The 19,776-nt window shown below is 44.6% G+C and overlaps 1 protein-coding gene across 4 annotated transcripts in view; it reads right to left on the reverse strand.

Moving 5' to 3' along the window:
- bnipl (BCL2 interacting protein like) overlaps positions 1–19,310 on the reverse strand; it is a 62,791-nt gene extending 43,481 nt beyond the window's left edge. For 3 of the 4 annotated variants that reach the window (XM_048525718.2, XM_048525719.2, XM_048525717.2), the window contains exon 1: positions 19,104–19,310. In XM_048525718.2, the coding sequence (XP_048381675.1) occupies positions 19,104–19,168 (65 nt within the window). In that variant the 5' untranslated portion in view covers positions 19,169–19,310. Of the gene's footprint in view, positions 1–11,009; positions 11,135–19,103 lie in introns of those variants that run through there. The other variant, XM_059642952.1, reaches the window with a different exon arrangement.
- Between the last annotated feature and the right edge of the window lie 466 nt (positions 19,311–19,776).

Genomic DNA, 19,776 nt, shown 5'->3' on the forward strand with positions numbered 1-19,776 from the left:
ACTAGAACTGGACACTGTACTTTATAGAGGTTTATAAAACATGAGGGTGAGGATGGATAGGGTGAATAGCCAAGGTCTTTTTCCCAGGGTAGTGGAGTCCAAGGCTAGAGGGCATAGGTTTAAGGTGAGAGGGAAAGATAGAAAAGGGACCAGAGGACAGTTTTTCCACGCAGAAGGTGGTGCATGTAAGGAATGAGCTGCCAGAGGAGATGGTGAGGTGGGTACAATTACAACATTTAAAAAGCATCTGGATGGATATATGAATAAGAAGGGTTGAGAGAGATATGGGCAAATGCTGCCAAATATAACTTGATTAATATAGGATATTTGGTCAGCATGAACAAGTTGGACTGAAGGGCCTGTTTCCAAGCTGTATGACTCTATGACTCTAAGAAGTCTGACCAGTGTCCTGTGGTGATATTGTTACTTGCCACTTACGAGCACAGGCCCAGCTATGTGTGGACATGAGTCTTGATAAGTAGGCTATGAAAAGGATGTTTCTCCTTGTTGGAATATATAAATCTAGGGGTCACTATTTAAAAAAAATTAAGGGGTTACCCAATTGAGATCAATATATCAAGACTTTTCTTTTCCCCTCTCACTGTCACAAGTGTTTGGAAAATTCTTCCTCAAAAAGGTGGTGGAAGCAGGGTCTGCGAATATTTTTAAGGCAGAGGTGGTGAAAGATTATCGGAGGTTTCGGTGGGAATGTGGAGTAAACAGCCATGACATTATTGAATGGTGCAGCAGAAGGCCTGAATGGCTTACTCTTGTTCCTTGTTTGCACAATGGTGTTGGAAAAGAGGAAGTTAACAGTAGAGCCCCTGGTACCTTCTCTGTCATTCTGCCCATGTCCTGACTAGTGAGAATGGGTTGGGGGCGGGGGGGAGAAATAGAAGAAATAGGAGGAGTAGGCCATTCAGTCCCTCAAGTGTGCTGATATGCACCAGGCCTCAAATCCTCTTTTGTGCCAGCTCTTCATAGTTCTCAACTCCCCCACTATTTCTAAAATCTATCTAAAATCTAGCCCATTTGCCAGCTTTTGGTCCATACCCCTAAGTACCTGCCTAAATGTTTCTTAAATGACAAAGCCTGCTTCCACTACTACCTCTGGTAGCCCGATCCCGATACTCACCATCCTCGGCGAGAAAAAAAGTGCCCCTCTGGACCCCTTTGTATCTCTCCCCTCTCATCTTAAACCTATGCCTTCTAGTTTTAGACTCTGTGACCCTGGGGAAAAGTTGTTTGCCATCTACCTTACCTATGCCTGTCACTATTTTATAGACCTGCTCCGGGGGAAAAAAAAATCCCAGCCTATCCAACCTCTCTTTATAACTCAAGCCGCCCAGTCCAGGTAGCATCCTAGTAAATCTTTTCTGCACTCTTTCTAGTTTATGTGGTCACTGATTTTTTTTTTAAAAATTCATTCACGAGGGCATTGCTGACTATGGCCAGTGTTTATTGTTTCTCCCTAATTGCCCAGAGGGCAGTTAAGAGTCAACTACTTTACGGCAGCACAATGGCTCAGTGGTTAGCACTGCTGCCTTACAGCACCAGGGACCCGGGTTCAGTTCCACCTTCGGGCGACTGTCTGTGTGGAGTTTGCACATTCTCCCAGTGTCTGCATGGGTTTCTTCCGGGTGCCCCAGTTTCCTTCCCACAGTCTAAAGATGTACAGGCTAGGTGGATTGGTCATGCTAAATTGCCCGTAGTGTTCAGGGATGTGTGGCTTAGGTGAGTTAGAGGGGGATGGGTCTGAGTGGGATGTTCCAAGGGTCGGTGTGGACTTGATGGGCTGAAGGGCCTGTTTCCACACTGTAGGATTCTATGAGATACATTGCTGTGGGTCTGGAGTCATACGTAGGCCAGACCAGGTAAGGATGGCACAAAAACAGAAGTTGCTGGAAAAGCTCAGTGGGTCTGGCAGGATCTGTGAAGAAAAAAAATAAGAGTTAATGTTTCGGGTCTGGTGACCCTTCCTCAGAACTGATGGTAGTTAGGAAAATAATAAAATGTGAGGCTGGATGAACACAGCAGGCCAAGCAGCATCTCAGGAGCACAAAAGCTGACGTTTCGGGCCTAGACCCTTCATCAGAGAGGGGGATGGGGGGAGGGAACTGGAATAAATAGGGAGAGAGGGGGAGGCGGACCGAAGATGGAGAGTAAAGAAGATAGGTGGAGAGGGTGTAGGTGGGGAGGTAGGGAGGGGATAGGTCAGTCCAGGGAAGACGGACAGGTCAAGGAGGTGGGATGAGGTTAGTAGGTAGCTGGGGGTGCGGCTTGGGGTGGGAGGAAGGGATGGGTGAGAGGAAGAACCGGTTAGGGAGGCAGAGACAGGTTGGACTGGTTTTGGGATGCAGTGGGTGGGGGGGAAGAGCTGGGCTCTTCCAGCCCAGCTCTTCCCCCCCACCCACTGCATCCCAAAACCAGTCCAACCTGTCTCTGCCTCCCTAACCGGTTCTTCCTCTCACCCATCCCTTCCTCCCACCCCAAGCCGCACCCCCAGCTACCTACTAACCTCATCCCACCTCCTTGACCTGTCCGTCTTCCCTGGACTGACCTATCCCCTCCCTACCTCCCCACCTACACCCTCTCCACCTATCTTCTTTACTCTCCATCTTCGGTCCGCCTCCCCCTCTCTCCCTATTTATTCCAGTTCCCTCCCCCCATCCCCCTCTCTGATGAAGGGTCTAGGCCCGAAACGTCAGCTTTTGTGCTCCTGAGATGCTGCTTGGCCTGCTGTGTTCATCCAGCCTCACATTTTATTATCTTGGAATCTCCAGCATCTGCAGTTCCCATTATCTCTGTAGTTAGGAAAATGTCAGTTTATAAACCAAAAATATGAAGGGGCAGCATAGGGAATAAACAATAGGATAGAGCCTGAAGCGAGAGAAAAGCAGTTGCACAGACAAAGGAGTTGATAACGATCTGGCTAGGAGGGTAAACAGTTGTTAATGGACACTGTTGGTGACTAACAATAGGCAGTGTGTAATGGCAGGCTATATGATAACAAAGCCTGGTGTGTGGTGTAGGAGGCTGGGACATGGGAGAGTTTAGGCCCTAAAATTATTGAACTTTATTTTGAGTCTGGAGGGCTGCAGGGTCCCCATGTAGAAAATGAGGTATTGTTCTTCTATTAAGCTTCACTGGAAACCTGCAGCAAGCCACAGACAGAGATGTTGGCCAGGAAACAGCGTGGTCTGTTAAAGTGGCTGGCAACATGTAGTTCAGGGTCTCTTTTTGCGAGCAGAACATGGATGATCTGCGAAGCAGTCACCCAGTTTATACTTTGTTTCCTTCCGTAAAGGACATTAGTGAAGCAGATGGGTTTTTCCTGACAATTTACAATGGATTCGTTGTCATCATTAGAATTTTAATTCCAGATTTTTATTGAATTGAAATTCCACCATCTGCCATGGCAGGATTTGAATCCACGTGTCCAGAGTATTAGCCTGGGCCTCTGACTTACTCGTCCACTGACATTTCCACTACACCATCAAAAAGATTCTAGCTCTGCTTTACAGCCAGGAGTTCAATACAGATAAGGAACACAGCATTAAGCATTTCACAAACCAATGGGAAGAGGAGAGAGATTAGGAAGGACAGGAGGATTGTTCAGTCGTGAAGAGAAACCCCAGTGCAACAGAGGATACAGTAGCAGGTAGTAAGGAATGCAGAAACACAAGGCCGCAGAGATTAAACAGGGAGGTTTTATTTGGATTAAAAAGGAACACGCCCTAGAACCTTAAAATAGAATCACTTCTCAACTGGAGAACTGAAGATAGTAAACAAGGTTCCTTCGTGTACTTCCAAAAATAGGGTACTGCTTTTGATGTTTAACTGCTTTAAAACTTGAGGCAGATCACGTTAATTTACAAATTGCAACCTTTTACCAACAATAAACCCAACAAATTGAGGTGCTGCAAATTTACAAAGTGAAACCAGCTCACTGTCTCTTTCATCAGACCTTTCTTTCCCACTCACTTTAATTAATGGAGATTTTACTCATTGGGGTGATCGGTCATGTGCTATCCTGGCTGTTAGAAGCCAAGATAACGGAGGGGTTGATGCATAACCTCTGTCATTCTTTTTACTGTATTTATGCATCTTCGCTCCTCTTCCTGGATGTAATTCAGCTGCTCCATGACTTCCTGTTTAAGGAGCAGAGTTATTCCTCTTGCTGCGCATGCCCTCACTGGATCGCAACCTTGGCTAGGTCACTTCTGACTAAGCAGCTTGAGCTGAAAACCCACAGCCATGTTCCCAGTGCTGGAAGAAATGCTGTATTGATGGTGGTGCCACAATCAGATAAGACATTACAGCAATGTTCCACTGGCCCCCCTCGATCTTCAAAAAGCAATGGTAGTGGGCGGTTGGCTATTTGGGAGGTGGGGGCTGGTGGTTTCTTCCGTGTGTTGATCAACATTTATTCCTTAGTCAAGATAACCAACATCTAAATCTGATCCTCCTTGCTGACTGAAAATTGCCTCTCATAATTCCCACATTACAACAATCCACTAAGCAAACAGACACACCAACACGTGCGTTCTTGACAAGGCCAACATTCCCAGCGTCGAAGCACTGACCACCCTTGATCGGCCATGATGGGCTGGGCACATCATCCGCATGACCGATACTAAACGCCCCAAGCAGACACTCCATTCCCAGCTCCAAAACGACAGGCAAGCCCCAGGTGGACATTGGAAGCACTTCAGGGATACCCTCAAGGTCTCCCGATGAAGTTCACCCAGGAATCACTGGCCCAGGACCATCCAAAGTGGAGGAGGAACATCTGGGAAGGTGAGATAACAAAAACAAAGTGTGGAGCTGGATGAACACAGCAGGCCAAGCAGCATCTTAGGAGCACAAAAGCTGACATTTCGGGCCTAGATCCTTCATCAGAAAAGCTGGGAAGGTGTTGAGCACCGAGATTTGCCATGAGGAAAAAGGAGAAGACGGATGAAAACAGTGTAAGGAGCATGCTGCCATACCAACATCTACCAACTCCTTCCCTCGACCACCTTCTGCCCCAAGTGTAACAGAACCTGTGGAAGCTGCATCATTCTGTACATCCGTCTACAGATTCACCCTGAGAGTGGAAGAGAGTCATCGTCACCTGTGAGGGACCGCCAATGATGTGATGATCACAGCTATGATTAGAGAATTATTTTATTGGCAGTAAACCACTCTGGGTCCATCCTAATGTTACGAAAGGTAGAGTTTCCTTTTTGGGAACGACTAGGGACTGCCAATGCTGGAGAATCTGAGATAACAAGGTGTAGAGCTGGATGAACACAGCAGTCAGGCAGCATCACAGGAATAGGAAAGCAGTCGTTTCAGGTCTGGACCCTTCTACAGAAGTCCTCATTTCTGAAGAAGGGTCCAGACCCAAACTGTCAGCTTTCCTGCTCCTCTGATGCTGCCAGACCTGCTGTGTTCATACAGCTCAACACCTTGTTATCTCAATTTCCTTTCTGTCCTCTTTTTACCAGCATGTTGGGGAAGTGCTGCTTTACATTGCAAATCTCAAAGTATCTAATTTGCAATTGTACAAGTCAACATGTTGTTTACGTCTTCAGTGCTGGGCAAAACATCTGATCAATGTCAAAACATCTTCAATGCTGTATGACTCTTAAAACCCAAGAAGCTTTAGAAATATACATTTTTGGCCAAATGTTTTAAAAAAAAGGCAGAAAAACCTCAACCACTGACCTAAACAGGAAGTGATCACATCATAAAGATGTTCTGTAATCTGGTGAGCATCTGGTTTGACAAGGTTCGACATGTTTACATTCCTTTCAATCAGGTAAGCCTGAATTTGGGTGTGCTCTGGTCAGATTCCAACAAGCTCGGTTCACCTCCAAGCCAAGGGTCCGCCCTCAGGATCAGACAGGGCTCAAAGACAAGTAATCATTGCATATTATTCAACTCATGCTGAGCAAAATGGAATTAATGACAAGTGGGTGATCTGTGATGGAACACCCTGCTGATTGGGTTGGCTTTTTAACCTCAAAAACAACTTGAGTGAACAGCCTTGAGAGTTTACAACAGAGAAACCACCTATCTAGCCCAATAGGTCCTTATCCCGCATGAGACTCTCCTGCACTTACCCATCCCTTCCCACAACCACCTTCTGTAATTGAGCCGACAGAAGCCACTTTGAATCTGTACAGCAACCTACAGACTCCAAAAGTGGAAGACAGTCATCCTCGTCTGTGAGGGATCGCCAGCAAATGACTTTCCCATAATCCTCTCTCTCTCTCATGTTTTTATCCAACATCCCCCTCCATTGAATCTCTCCTATCTTGACCACTAACTGTGGGAGCAAGTCTCACATTCTCCCCACTCTCTGGGTGTAGATATTTCTCCTGCATCCCAAATTCATGGGCTGTCTTATATTGATGGCCCCTTATTCTGGTTTCCCCTCTTATGCGGATTAATGCCATGTTGCGGCTGTATATGATATTGGATATGCCACTTTTGGAATACTGTGTTCAATTCTTGGCTCTCTGCTTCAGGAAAGATGTTGCTAAAACTTGAAAGGGTTCAGAAAAGGTTTACAAAGATGTTGCCAGGGTTGGAGGGTTTGAGCAATAGGAAGAGGCTGAAAGGCTGGGGCTGTTCTCCCTGGAGAGTCAGAGGCTCAGAGGTGAACTTACAGAAGTTTATAAAATCATGAAGGGCATAGAAAGGGTGAATAGTCAAGGTCTTTTCCCCAGAACAGGGGTGTCCAAAACTAGACAGCATGGGTTCATGGTGAGAGATGGAAAGATTTATAAGGGACATAAGAGGCACAGAGGTGGTGCGTGTATGGAATGAGCTGGCAGAGGAACTAGTGAAGGCTAGCATATGGGGACATGAACAGGAAGGGTTTAGAGGGATATGGGCCAAATGCTGGCAAATGGGATTGGACTAATTTAGGATATATGGTTCGCATGGATGAGTTGGACCAAAGGGTCTGTTTCCATGTTGTGCATCCCGATGACTCTATGACTCTAATGCCACACAAGAAGGTTTGGTTCTACATAAAGTGAGAGAAGATGATAAAGAACAGTATTCAGGTTTAGACATCAAAGTAAGACTATTTACTGTACATTAACGAAAGTACTGCTTTACTGTTAATTATAGATAGGTCATAATAGTTATATTAAGTAAGATCTAATCTATACATGTGTTCAGGCCTACATGCTCAAATGTATCATAGAACACAGAACAGTACAGCACAGGAATGGTCTCTTTGGCCCACGACGTTGTGCCGAACATGACGCCAATTTAAACTAATCCCTTATGCCTGGCCATGGTCCATATCCCTCCATCCAAGCTTATTAATGTGCTTATCTAAAAATCCCTTAAATACCCCTATCATATCTGCGTCCACCACTACACCTGACAACACGTTCCAGACCTACCACTGTGTAAAAAAAAAATTTGCCCTTCACATCCCCTTTGAACTTTCCCTCTCTTACCTTAAATGCGTGCCCTCCAGTATTAGACACTTCACCCCGGGGAAAACCGTTAACCCCATCTATGCGTTCCATAATTGTATAAATTTCTATCAAGTTTCCCCTCAGCCTTTGCTTCTCCGGAGGAAACAACCTGAGTTTTTCTAACAGCATCCGTGAAGAAGAAAGTCAGAGTTAATGTTTTGGGTCCGGTGACCCCTCTTCGAAACCGGAACAAAAACAGAAGCTGCTGGAAGCTCAGCAATTCTGGCAGCATCTGTGAAGAAAAAAAATCAGTTAATAAGCTCTGAGGAAGGGTCACTGGACCCAAAATGTTAACTCTGACTTTTCCTTTACAGATCCTGCCATACCTGCTGAGCTTCCAACAACTTCTGTTTTTGTTCCGACTGTTTCTAGCCTCTCCTAATAGCTCTAATACAGGCAGATTTATCAGTGTTATCACCCTTTCATGCTCTAATCTGTTTTATTCTGTTCTAACTAACTACACCCACACTATTATTTATGCGTAGTGTGGAACAGCTCCACTACATCATGGCAAAGCTGCCCCAGGGTCCTAAAGGCCTTCTCGATATCCACCACAAGTAGAAGCATCTTCCCTACATCTACATTATTGAACCCTAAGATCTTGCCCAGGTTCTTTATTCATTCACAGGATGAGAGCATTGCTGGCTAAGCGGCATTTATTGCCCATCGCTAATTGCCCAGAAGACAGTTAAGAGTCAACCACATTGCTGTGGGTCTGGAGTCACATGTAGGCCAGACCAGGTAAGGGTGGCAGTTTCCTTTCCTAAAGGACATTAGTGAACCAGATGGGTTTTTCCGACAATCAACACTGATTCATGGTCATCATTAGACACACTAGACTCATCTGCCGTGGCGGCATTTGAACCCGGGTGCCCAGAATGTTATCTGGGTCTCCGGATTAACAGTCCAGCGATAATGCCACTAGGCCATCGCCTCCCATAACCTCTTACTCTTCACTTAACCAGAGGAAACAGCAGTAGCCTTGTCAATCTTTCCTGACAGAAACCCCTCAGTTCTGGTATCATTCTAGTCAGTTTTCTCTTTCACCACTTGACACACTCGGAGGAACAATAATAGAAGCCAGAATTGCGCACAATTGCGGTCCAACCAAGGCTGATACAAAATACTGCTGCTTTTCAGTTAATAGGCTGCTGGAACTGAGCAGAGTGGAACTGTTAAAGTTAGAAGCTAATGGTTTTGGAAGAGAGGAGTGATTGAGCGAAGAAAACTGATGGCTAAAAGGAAGGCAGAAAAAGCAATATGAATATTCCTGCTTATTTACATTTCGCGGAGATCTTATTTTATCAAAAAAAGCTCAACTTGTGATTTCCTCAACGCTAGTCAATAGGTCTAAGGAAAGAAAAAAAAACTAACTGTGGAATTTCCTGAAACCTCCCAGCTACAGGAAACTGAAAAATCCAGTGACTAACATCTTATCCAAGCCAAGGCTGATTTTTTTTATTGTTAGCAACTAGATGACGTGGTGCAAAATGCACTGGTTTAATTAGCCAGCATCAGAGCAGGCAATTTTGCTGAGGGCATTTGAAATCAGTCCAATGGCTGAAAGGTCTGTAACCAAAGGATTTATAGTAAATAAAAAAACAAAAAAATTGCAGATGCTGTAAATCAGAAACAAAAACAGAAGTTGCTGGAAAAGCTCAGCAGGTCTGGCAGCGTCTGTAAAGAAGAAGAAAAATCAGATCCGCTGACCTGAAACATTAACTTTGATTGACAGATGCTGTCAGACCTGCTCAGATTTGCCAATAACTTCTGTTTTTGTTAAAGGATTTATGGTGACTGGCAGAAGATCTGGGGCCACAAGTGGAAAAGCCTTTTAATGCAACAACTGGTATGTGGCTGCACAGGACCTTGGTGAGGCCACATTTGGAACACTGCATTCAATTCTGGTCTCCCTGCTATAGGAAAGATGTCGTGAAACTTGAAGGGGTGCAGAAAAGACTTGCAAGGATGCTTCCAGGGTTGGAAGGTTTGAGCTGTTGGGAGAGACTGAATACTCTGGAGCATCAGAGGTTGAGGGGTGACTTTGTAGAGGTTTATACAATCTTGTGGAGCATGGGTAAGGTGAATAGCCAAGGTCTTTTCCCCAGGTTAGGGGAATCCAAAACTAGACGGCATAGGTTTAAGGTGAGAGGGGAAAGATTTAAAAGGGAGCAAAGGGGCAACTTTTTCACACATGAGCTGCCAGAGTTCGCAGTGGAGGCTGGTACAATTACATTTAAAAGGCATCCGGACAGTTAAATGAATAGGAAGGGTTTAGAAAGATATGGGCCAAATGCTGGAAAATGGGACTGGATTAATTTAGGATATCTGGTCAGCATGGATGAGTTGGACTGAAGAGTCTGTTTCCATGCTGTACATCCTTAAGACTTGCTGATGTGTTAAATCTGTATGTATCAACCTAAGGTTTTAAAGAAACATTTGTCCACAGGATTTGGACATCACTGGCTAGGTTATCCCTCAATGCCCAGCAGAAGGTTGCATATTGCTGCCATCCTTCAGGTGTGGGCATGGCCACAGTACTACTGAGGAAGTTGTTCCAGGATCTTGACCCAGCGACAATGACAGAACGGCTGATATATTTCCAAGTTAGGATAGTGTGGGGCTCGGAGGAGAACTTAGAGGGATTGGTGTTCCCATGTATCGACTGCTGTGGACAATTGTAGCCTCTCAGGAACTATATGATTTCTTTGTTGTCATTTATTCTTTTTTAGCACATGGGCATCTCTGGCCTGCCCTTCATTTATTGCCCATCCTAAGTGTCCTTTGAGAGGGCAGTGGTGAGGTAACATTTTGAACTGCTGCAGTCATTGTGGTGCACAAATTGTTAGGGAAGGAGTTCCAGGATTTTGATACTGAAGGAATGGTGGATATATCTTCCAGTTGGGATGGTGTGGGGCTCAGAGAAGATCTTTCAGGTGGCCATGATCACAAGTGTATGCTGCCCTGGTTTGACTGGGGTAGTGGTCACGGGTTTGGAAGGTATTGTTGGAGGAACCTTTGCGTTTCCCTTCAAAACGGAATCGGGTAAACTTGAAGCATAAAAATAAACTTGCGGATATGAGAAAACAAAAGCAAAGCAGTGCGTTTTCAGAAGCACTGGAGTAGGCACAATGGGCCAGACGGCCTCATTCCGTGCTGTATGATTCAGTGACTTCCTCGACATTAGCTGACTCCGAGGTTCTCCTGGCCAAGCCCCCAAGGGAGACGATGATGTTGCGGTAATGTTGCTGGACTGGTAATCCAGAGGTGCCAGTCCCCCAACAGCCTACTGTTCTGGCAACATGAGATTCGAATCCCAACACAGCAGAAGATGGAATTTAAATGTAATTAATAAATGTGTACTATAAAGCTAATTTAAGCAATGGAGAGCATCACTGATGGTCACAAAAAACATCCAGTTCACTAAAACTCTTTTGGAAAAAAGTTAGTCTGTTTATGTTTACCTGGCCTGGCCTACATGTGACTCCAGATCCATAACAACGTGGTTGACTCTTGACTCACCTCTGATAGCCCAAACAAACCACTCAAATGCTGGACCTGCCAGTGATATCCATGTGCCACGAGATAATAAGTATGTAATTGCAACAAACGGAAGTCCATTCAAAACCGTGCTGTCCTTTTCCGAGATAATGGGAACTGCAGACGCTGGAGAATTCCAAGATAATAAAATGTGAGGCTGGATGAACACAGCAGGCCAAGCAGCATCTCAGGAGCACAAAAGCTGACGTTTCGGGCCTAGACCCTTCATCAGAGGGAACACACCAACTTCTGTTCTCCCAATCCTGCCCCTGCTCTCTAGCAAACCCTAAGTCTTTAAATGATCATCCTTGCTTTCAGATTTCTGGACTGGCTGTCCTTGTTTCTGTAAAATATCTGGCGAACACATGCCACTCTTCACCCTTCCTCCTTCTGTTGAATTTGTGCAACTACATGGAGCGGACACGAGGTACTGGATAAGTGCTGAGGGAGCAACGCTGAGACACTGCCACGCTGTTTGGGGTGTTAGCGCTGAGGGGGCACCACACTATCAGAGGGGTCAGTGCTGAGCGAGTGCCGCACCAGAGGTGGGTGCTGAGGCTGCGTGCGCTGCCGGAGGGGTCAGCGCCGAGGGAGCAGGCACTGTCGGAGGGGTCAGCGCCGAGGGAGTGCTGCGCCATCCGATGGTCAGGATTAAGGGGAGTGCTGAACTGTGGTGGTGCTGCTTTTCGTCGAGATAATCAACAATGCATCTGGACACTCAGATGTAAAAAGTTCTACAGTCCTCTAAAGAAGTGGGGCCCCGAGAGAGTTCTCCCCGGTGGCCTGACCAATAATCATCCCTCAACCAGCACCTTTAAAAACAAATGGTCTGGGCCATTTTTGTGGGATCTTACTGTGTAAAAACTGGCTACCGCATTTCATTCCTTTGAACAGCAAAGCATCCTTTTAAAAAGTACCGGATTGGTTGAAAAGTGCCATGGCAGCTGATTGTGAAATTTGTTAAAGCAAGTGTAAATTTCTAATTCACTGCCGGTAGGTTGGTAGGTGCAGTGGAGGTGATTGTCTCAATTGTAACATCCACACAGAAGGAGCACACAACCCATTATAATCGTGGTCCTGTTCATAAAACCAAAAAGACCGTACAGATACGCTGCCCCTTCTCTGTGCTCCTGATTTATTGTTCTCAGGGCTATTATGAAAAACACAGTCATTGAGTCATACAGCACGGAAACAGACCCTTCTACCAGTCCATGCTAACCATATTCCCAAACTGAACTAGTCCCACCTACCTGCGCTTGGCCCATAATCCTCCAAACTCTAACTATTCATGTACTTTTAAAATCCAAATGTCTCTTGAAACCTGCATCCACCATTTCCTCTGGCAGTTCATTCCACACACAAATCACACGATGTAATAAAAAGTTGCCTCTCATGTTTTAAAATCTTCCTCCTCTCACCTTTGTTTTGAACTCCCCCACCGTAGGGAAAAGATCCTTGTCATTCACATTATCCATGCCCTTCATGATTTTATAAACTTTGAAAAGGTTACCCCTCAACCTCCTACCCTCCAATGAAAAACACCCTATCCAGTCCATTGTTATATCTCAAACCTGCCATTCCCAGCAACAGTGATAATGGGAACTGCAGATGCTGGACAATCCAAGATAATAAAATGTGAGGCTGGATGAACACAGCAGGCCCAGCAGCATCTCAGGAGCACAAAAGCTGACGTTTCGGGCCTAGACCCTTCATCAGACCCTTCTCTGATGAAGGGTCTAGGCCCGAAACGTCAGCTTTTGTGCTCCTGAGATGCTGCTGGGCCTGCTGTGTTCATCCAGCCTCACATTTTATTATCTTGGATTGTCCAGCAACATCCTGGTAAATCTTATCTGCACCCTCTCCAGTTTAATTATATCCTTCCTATAACAGGGGGCCCAGAGCTGGACACAGTACTGTTCAACGTGAGTTTCAAATGCTCCTACACCACCAGCAACCTCCATTCTCATACCACCCACTGCCACTGGTTGACTCCACCCTGTACACACAGGAATCCCAATTGGAATTTAGGATTCCATTAAAAAGGGCGGATTCCACTGCACAGATAATGGGGAGAGGAAACAAATAATCATGTGAGAATGTACTTGCACGATTCAGTCAGCAGATCTCAAGCCACCTTGCTGAGAGACATGGTGTAGAGCTGGATGAACACAGCAGGCCAAGCAGCATCACCTGCTGTGTTCATCCAGCTCTACACCTAGTTATCGCAGATTCTCCAGTTCCTACTATCTCTACTGCTAAGAGACGTGTTAAGAAATGTCAGAGCAAACTTCCACGCTTCTCTAGAAAGTCACTCTGGACAACGTCTGGCAGTTTACACCTCTTTGCTTTAAAGTGAGGAGGCTGATCCAAGAACAGTGATCCTGTCAGCATTGGGTGATTCAGACCAGGAACCCATTATAGGTTCTAAAACAGAAATTGCTGGAAAATCTCAGCAGGTCTGACACTGTCTGTGAAGAGAAATCAGAGTTAACGTTTCTGGTCCAGTGACCCTTCTTCAGACCTCATTTTAGGTTGCACTCTACATCTGCACGACCCGCTGACAACAATTTGCATTCTGACAAAGGTCACTAGACTTGAAGTGTTAACTGTTTCTCTCTCCACAGATGCTGCCTGCCCTGCTGAGTTTTTCCAGCACTTTCTATTCTTGTTTCAGATTTCCAACGTCCACAATTCTTGTTTTTTTATTCCATTTATGGAGTATCAAATGTTGAAAAACACTGCAAAGGTGCTTCACAGAAACTTGAACTTTTGACACAAAGTTACATTTTAAAAAGTGTTAGGACAAGCTTAGTCCAAGAGATACATCTTCAAGGGGAGAACCTGGTATAGTCGTAACGTCTTGCATTTCATCATCTAATGTTCTGGAGACACATGTTCAAATCCCAAAATGGAATGAGGTGAAATTTGAGTTCAGTACATTACATATATTCAAACATAAATATATAATCCTGTTAAAAGGAATCATCAAATTGCTCCTCAAATCTTTCCATCTTTCCCTCTGCCCATCGCACCAACTTTTAAAAAAAAACTTTCCCTGTCTAAGACTCTGGGGATAATGGGGATTACTGTATAGCACACTGTCCCAGTGACACATCTTAACATCCAAGGGATGAGAAGGTTAAAACTGAGGCAGAGCTGGACCAGGAGTCAGTGTAGATTAGTGAGCACGGGGAGACAGTGGGTGAATAGGATTTGGGATGTGAGCTGGTCAGTTTTAGGTGAGTTTGCATAGAGTTGTACACTGTAGAAACAGAACCTTCAGTCCAACTTTATTCTCACCAGATATCCTAAATTCATCTAGTCCCACTTGCCAGTATTTGGGCCAAATCCCTCCAAACCCATCCCATTCATGCACACATCCAGATGCATTTTAACTGTAAATATACCAGCCTCCACCAGCTCCTCTGGCATTCCGTAATCATTCCACACATACACCACCCTCTTTCGGAAAAAGTTTCCCGCCAGGTCCCTTTTATACATTTCCTCTCTCACCTTAAACCTCTGCCCTTTGGGTTTTGCCCCTTGGCTATTCACCCTATCCATGCTCCTCACGGTTTATAAACCTTTACAAAGCTACCCCTACCTCCAAAGCGCCAGAGAAAATAGCCCCAGCCTAAGCAGCCTCTCCCTATAGCTCAATCCCTCCAACCCCAGCACCATTTTTTTCTGCACTCTTTCAAATTTAACAACATCTTTCCTAAAGCAGGGAGATCAGAATTGAATGTAGTATTCCCAAAGTGGCCTCACCAATGTCCTGTACAGTCACAACATGACATCCCAACTCCTACATTCAGTGCACTGACCAATAAAGACAGTCGTACCAAACGCATTTTTCACTACCCTGTCTACCTATAACTCCACTTTCAAGGTGGACTTGATGAACCGTAGGAGGCCAGACCAGATGAGCATGGAATAGCTGAGACAGGAGGTAACAAAAGCAGAGTTTAAAATTTCAGTAGCATTTTGGAATGAGGGAAAAAGGCTGTCAAGTAACATTACAGAACACGTGCACGACCTTCTTGAATCCCTCCCTCCAATGGTTATGTACTTGCTGAACGAGCATGCTTGAAAGGAACACTTCCTCATTTCAGACTCTTGATACAATTTGAGTCATATAGCACAGAAACAGCATCATTGGTCCAACCAGTCCACAGCAACCATAATCCCAAACTAAACTAATCTCACCTGCCTGCAGTTGGCCTTTATCCCTTCAAACATTCCTTGCTCGTGTACTTATTCCAAATGTCTTTTAAATGTTGCAACTGTACCCGCATCCACTACTTTCTCATTCCACACATGAACCACTCTCTCAGTAAAACAGTTGCTCCTCATGTCTTTTTTAAAATCTTTTTCTCTTTTCACCTTAAAAATATGCCCCCGGTCTCGAAATTCCCCACCTTAGGGAAAAGACAACTGCCATTCAGCTTCCCTGTACCCATCATTATTTTATAAACCTGATACGTTCCAGTGAAAAGGGTCCCAGACTATTTGGTCTTTCCTTGTAACTCAAACCCTCCATTCCCTCCAGGCAACATCCTAGCAAATCTCTTGCAATTATTAATATAGTGTATATAGCCTTGATGAGCCCACATCCCTCAGGGCTGACCAACAGCACAGCCCTCCCTCAGTGTTGAATCTCCAACTCTCTTAAGACAGGGCAGGTGCAGGAAAGATGCTCCCAATGGTGGGAGGAGTCTCGAACTAAGGGTCAAAGTTGAAGGATACAAGGTAAACCATTTAGGACTGAGATGAGGTGAAATTTCTTCACCTGGATAGTAGACAGCCTGTGGAATGTGCTACCACAGAATGCAGTAGAGACCAAATCATTGCATTATTTCAAGAAAGAGTTGGATACAGCATGTGGGGTTAAGGGATTGAAGGATTTAGGAGAAAAGCAGGAACAGGTTATTGAATTGGCTGATCAGCCATGATCATAGTGAATGATGAAGCAGTTTTAAAGACCTACACCTGCTCCAATTTTCCATGTTACTATATGCCTCAAGTCCATTCCACATTGCAACTGGTAGCTGACATCATAAGCAATTCAAAAGTCTGCAATTGAGAAATAAATGGTTAGAAGGCTGTCAAAGGAGGAGTAGGAGCCATTAAAGAACAAAATTAAAAGAAAAAAAACCACAGAAGCAAAGATCATGGCTGAGATATTAAATGAGTAATTTTCAATTATTTTCACTGAGGAAGGTGTTCCTGAAGTCATAAGAGGAGGTGATTGAGAGATTGAATGGGCAAAAGGACTAAAATAAAAACTTGTAGGAAGGTTAGAATTATAGAATCCCTATGGTGAGAAAGGAGGCCATTTGACACATTGAGTCCACACTGACCCTCTGAAGAGTGTCCCACCCAGACTCAGCCCCCTGCCCTATCTCTGTAACACTGCATTTCCCATGGCTTGACACTCTGGGCAATTTAGCATGGCCAATTCACCCTTATCTACACATCTTTGGATTATGAGAGGAAACCATAGAGCCTGAAGGTAACCCACATGGACACAGGGAGAATACCCACAGACAGTCGCCCAAAGGTGGAATCAAATCCAGGTCCCTGACGTGATGAGGCAGCATTGTCAACCACTGAGCCACCATGCTGCGCTTAGTGGGTGGGATCCAACAGGGGAATGGTACTCTGACCATTCCTTTTAATTCTTTGTTATTCAATGGGGTATGGGCCTCTCCAGCAAGGCCAGAATTGACCACAGTGTCTTGCTCAGACGATTATAGTGGGAGGTGCAGCAGGTAATTAAGGCAGCAAATGGAATATTATCTTTAATTGAGAATGGAATGGAGTTTAAAAACAGGAGTTTAAAATACTGCAGCTGTATATAAGGTGCTGGTGAGGCCACAGCTGGAGTACTGTGTACAGGTTTGGTCTCCTTACTTGAGAAGGATGTACTGACACTGGAGGTTCGAGGTTAATTCCAGAGTTGAGAGATTGAGTAAACTGGGACTACATTCATTGGAATTTAGAAGGAGAGGGTAGCTTATAGAAACATATAAAATTGTGAAAGGAATAGGTAAGAGAGAAGCAGACAGATTATTTCCACTGACAGGTGAAACTAGAACTGGGGGGCAGGGCCTCAAAATAAGGGGGAACAGATTCAGGACTGAGTTGAGGAGAAAATTCTTCACCTCAAGGGCTGTGAATCTGTGGAATTACCTGCCCAGTTGAGGCTACCTTGTTGAATGTTTTTAAGGCAAATATAGATATATTTTTAAACAGTAAATATTTAAGGGTTATGGTTTAAAGGAATTAAAGGTTATGGTGAGCAGGGGTGAGTAACTGGAGCTGAGTCCACGAAAAGACCAGACATGATCTTATTGAATGGTGGAGCAGGCTCAACCGGCCAGATGGCCCACACCTGCTTCTTTTTCCTATGTTCTTATTATAGAGAGAGGTTAAGAGTCAACCATATTGCTGTGGGTCCGAGATCACACGTAGACCAAACCGATGGAGTAAGGATCAAGAACTGTAGGTGACTAATTTAAGGTAACCAGCAGAAGCAGCAAAGATGAGACCTGGAAAGGTTTGTTACACAGTGAGTGGTTAGAATCTGGAATTTCACCAGTGGAGAGTGTAGTAGAGGCTGGTTCAGTCAAGACTTCAGAAGAAAATTGGATAATAAAACAAAGATTTAAAAAAATTGTCAGCCCATAGGGAAAAGGCAAAGGAAGTTGCTACAGCTGGCACAGATTTTGGGCTGAATGGCTTCCTCCTACACTGTAAACCATCTCTAGATACTTTTAGAAAATCTGCCTATTCTCATTCAACCTTTGAATACATAATCATGATCAGCATAACCTCTAAAAGGGTAAGGCAAGAAGGAAAATGTATGATATCTCCACTCCGGCATTCCAGCAGTTCAAGGCACCTCTGACACCATTGCCCACCTCTTCCCCCAGTTCTCAATTCCCTTCCCTGTCAACCTGACACCTGTCTTTCTCAGCCTCATTATTCTCTGAGTGAAGAGAATTCCACAGATTCAGAACTGCCCCTCAGAGAAGAAATTCCTCCTCATCACCTCTCCCTGCCATCTTAACTGAGTTGGTGTCAGCATTAAAGAGGTACCACCCCATCTCTCAGAATGCACCATCTGCCATCTCAGGTGAGGACAAATGATCCCACGGTCACTATTTTGCTAGAGCACACTCCCCCTTCTTCCCAGTGTCCTGTGAATATTTATATCTTAAACTATTACCGCTTTTAAAAAAGATCTGTTCTTGAAGTATTGCTTGTGAAATCCATAAGTGGACAGTCCTGTTTTCTGTGCAACTTCTCAACTAAAAGTGCTTGCTTTGTCTCCATGATAACAAAGTGTGGGGCTGGATGAACACAGCAGGCCAAGCAGCATCTCAAGAAATGCTGCTTGGCCTGCTGTGTTCATCCAGCCCCACACTTTGTTATCTTGGATTCTCCAGCATCTGCAGTTCCCATTATCTCCACTTTCTCTCCATGGATGCTTCCAAACGCACTGTGATCTCCAGTTTTTTTGTTTACATTCCAAAGTAAATAACTACTTTTATTGGCTGTACACCTGAGGTAGGGGAAGGTGTGTTCAGAAATCCAGTAATGGTCTATCCTATTAAATTGACAAAGATGGGATCCAAAATGAGGAGGAATTTCTCCTTTCAGGATCAGTTGAATCTGGGATCAAAAATGTTCAACAATGCAGGAGGGCCAGTTAGCAAGGAAGTTTGTTGGAGGCCAGACTAGCAGATACATTATGGGGAAATAAATCATGCCCAAACGCCTTCTACATTAAAGGATTTTTTTTGCAACATCACGATACAATTTTTTTAAAGAAAATTTGTTTTCTTTTAATCTAGTGTAGTTTGAATCTATACATTGGAGGTTAAGGTTAGTAGCCAAGTAGTTTAATGATTAACACGGGGAAAACTTGGGCCTTTGAATTGGGAATGGGTAGGGGATAAGCAAGAGACTATGCAGCTCAGACTCTTCCTGCAGCCTACCTTGAGCTTCAAAGTTTTAGAAATTAAGAGAGCAGCCCCTCTTTTTCTCCCTCTCTCCTTAGCTATCACTCACCTCCCATTCTGTTCCTCTTTGTCAATGTTCTCCTCGGCGTTGCTGTCCTGCAGTAGCGAACTCATGTCATGTGTCCCCTCCCGAAATTTTTTTAGCCTCCTTGGAGAAGGAAGTTAAGAAAAAGTTGCAAACTTTTCCTCCTACTCAACACGTCCTTGGATTGTCTGCTGTCTCTCTCTTTCTTTCTGTCTATGTATTTTTTATATCTCTCCACCTCTTCCTCTTCCCCTTCCCCTCCCACCCCGATGACGAGAGAGCAGAATCTGAAATTAAACTGTCAGTAATATCCCCTTCTTTTTCATTGACCAACGCGTCCAGCGATATAGAGGGGGAGAGAGAGAGAGAGACCGAAAGCAGCTGCGGCTGGGTCCTAGTGCCGCTTGGGGTTCTACGCCAGTCTCAGGCATAATTTCAATTCACTGATTGAGAGTCATATAGAATAGAAACAAACCCTTGAGATCAACCTGTCTGTGCCGAACATAAGCCCAAACTAATCTAGTCCTAACTGCGTGCTCCTGGCCCATATCCCTCCAAACCTTTGCTATTCATGTGCTTATCCAAATATCTTTTAAACGTTGTAATTGTACCCGCATCCATCATTTTCTCAGGAAGTCCATTCCACATACCAGCCACCCTCTGTGTAAAAAAAAATTGCCCCCTTGTCTTTTTAAAA

This window comes from Stegostoma tigrinum, chromosome 47 (assembly GCF_030684315.1).
Source record: "Stegostoma tigrinum isolate sSteTig4 chromosome 47, sSteTig4.hap1, whole genome shotgun sequence".
Lineage (NCBI taxonomy): Eukaryota > Metazoa > Chordata > Chondrichthyes > Orectolobiformes > Stegostomatidae > Stegostoma > Stegostoma tigrinum.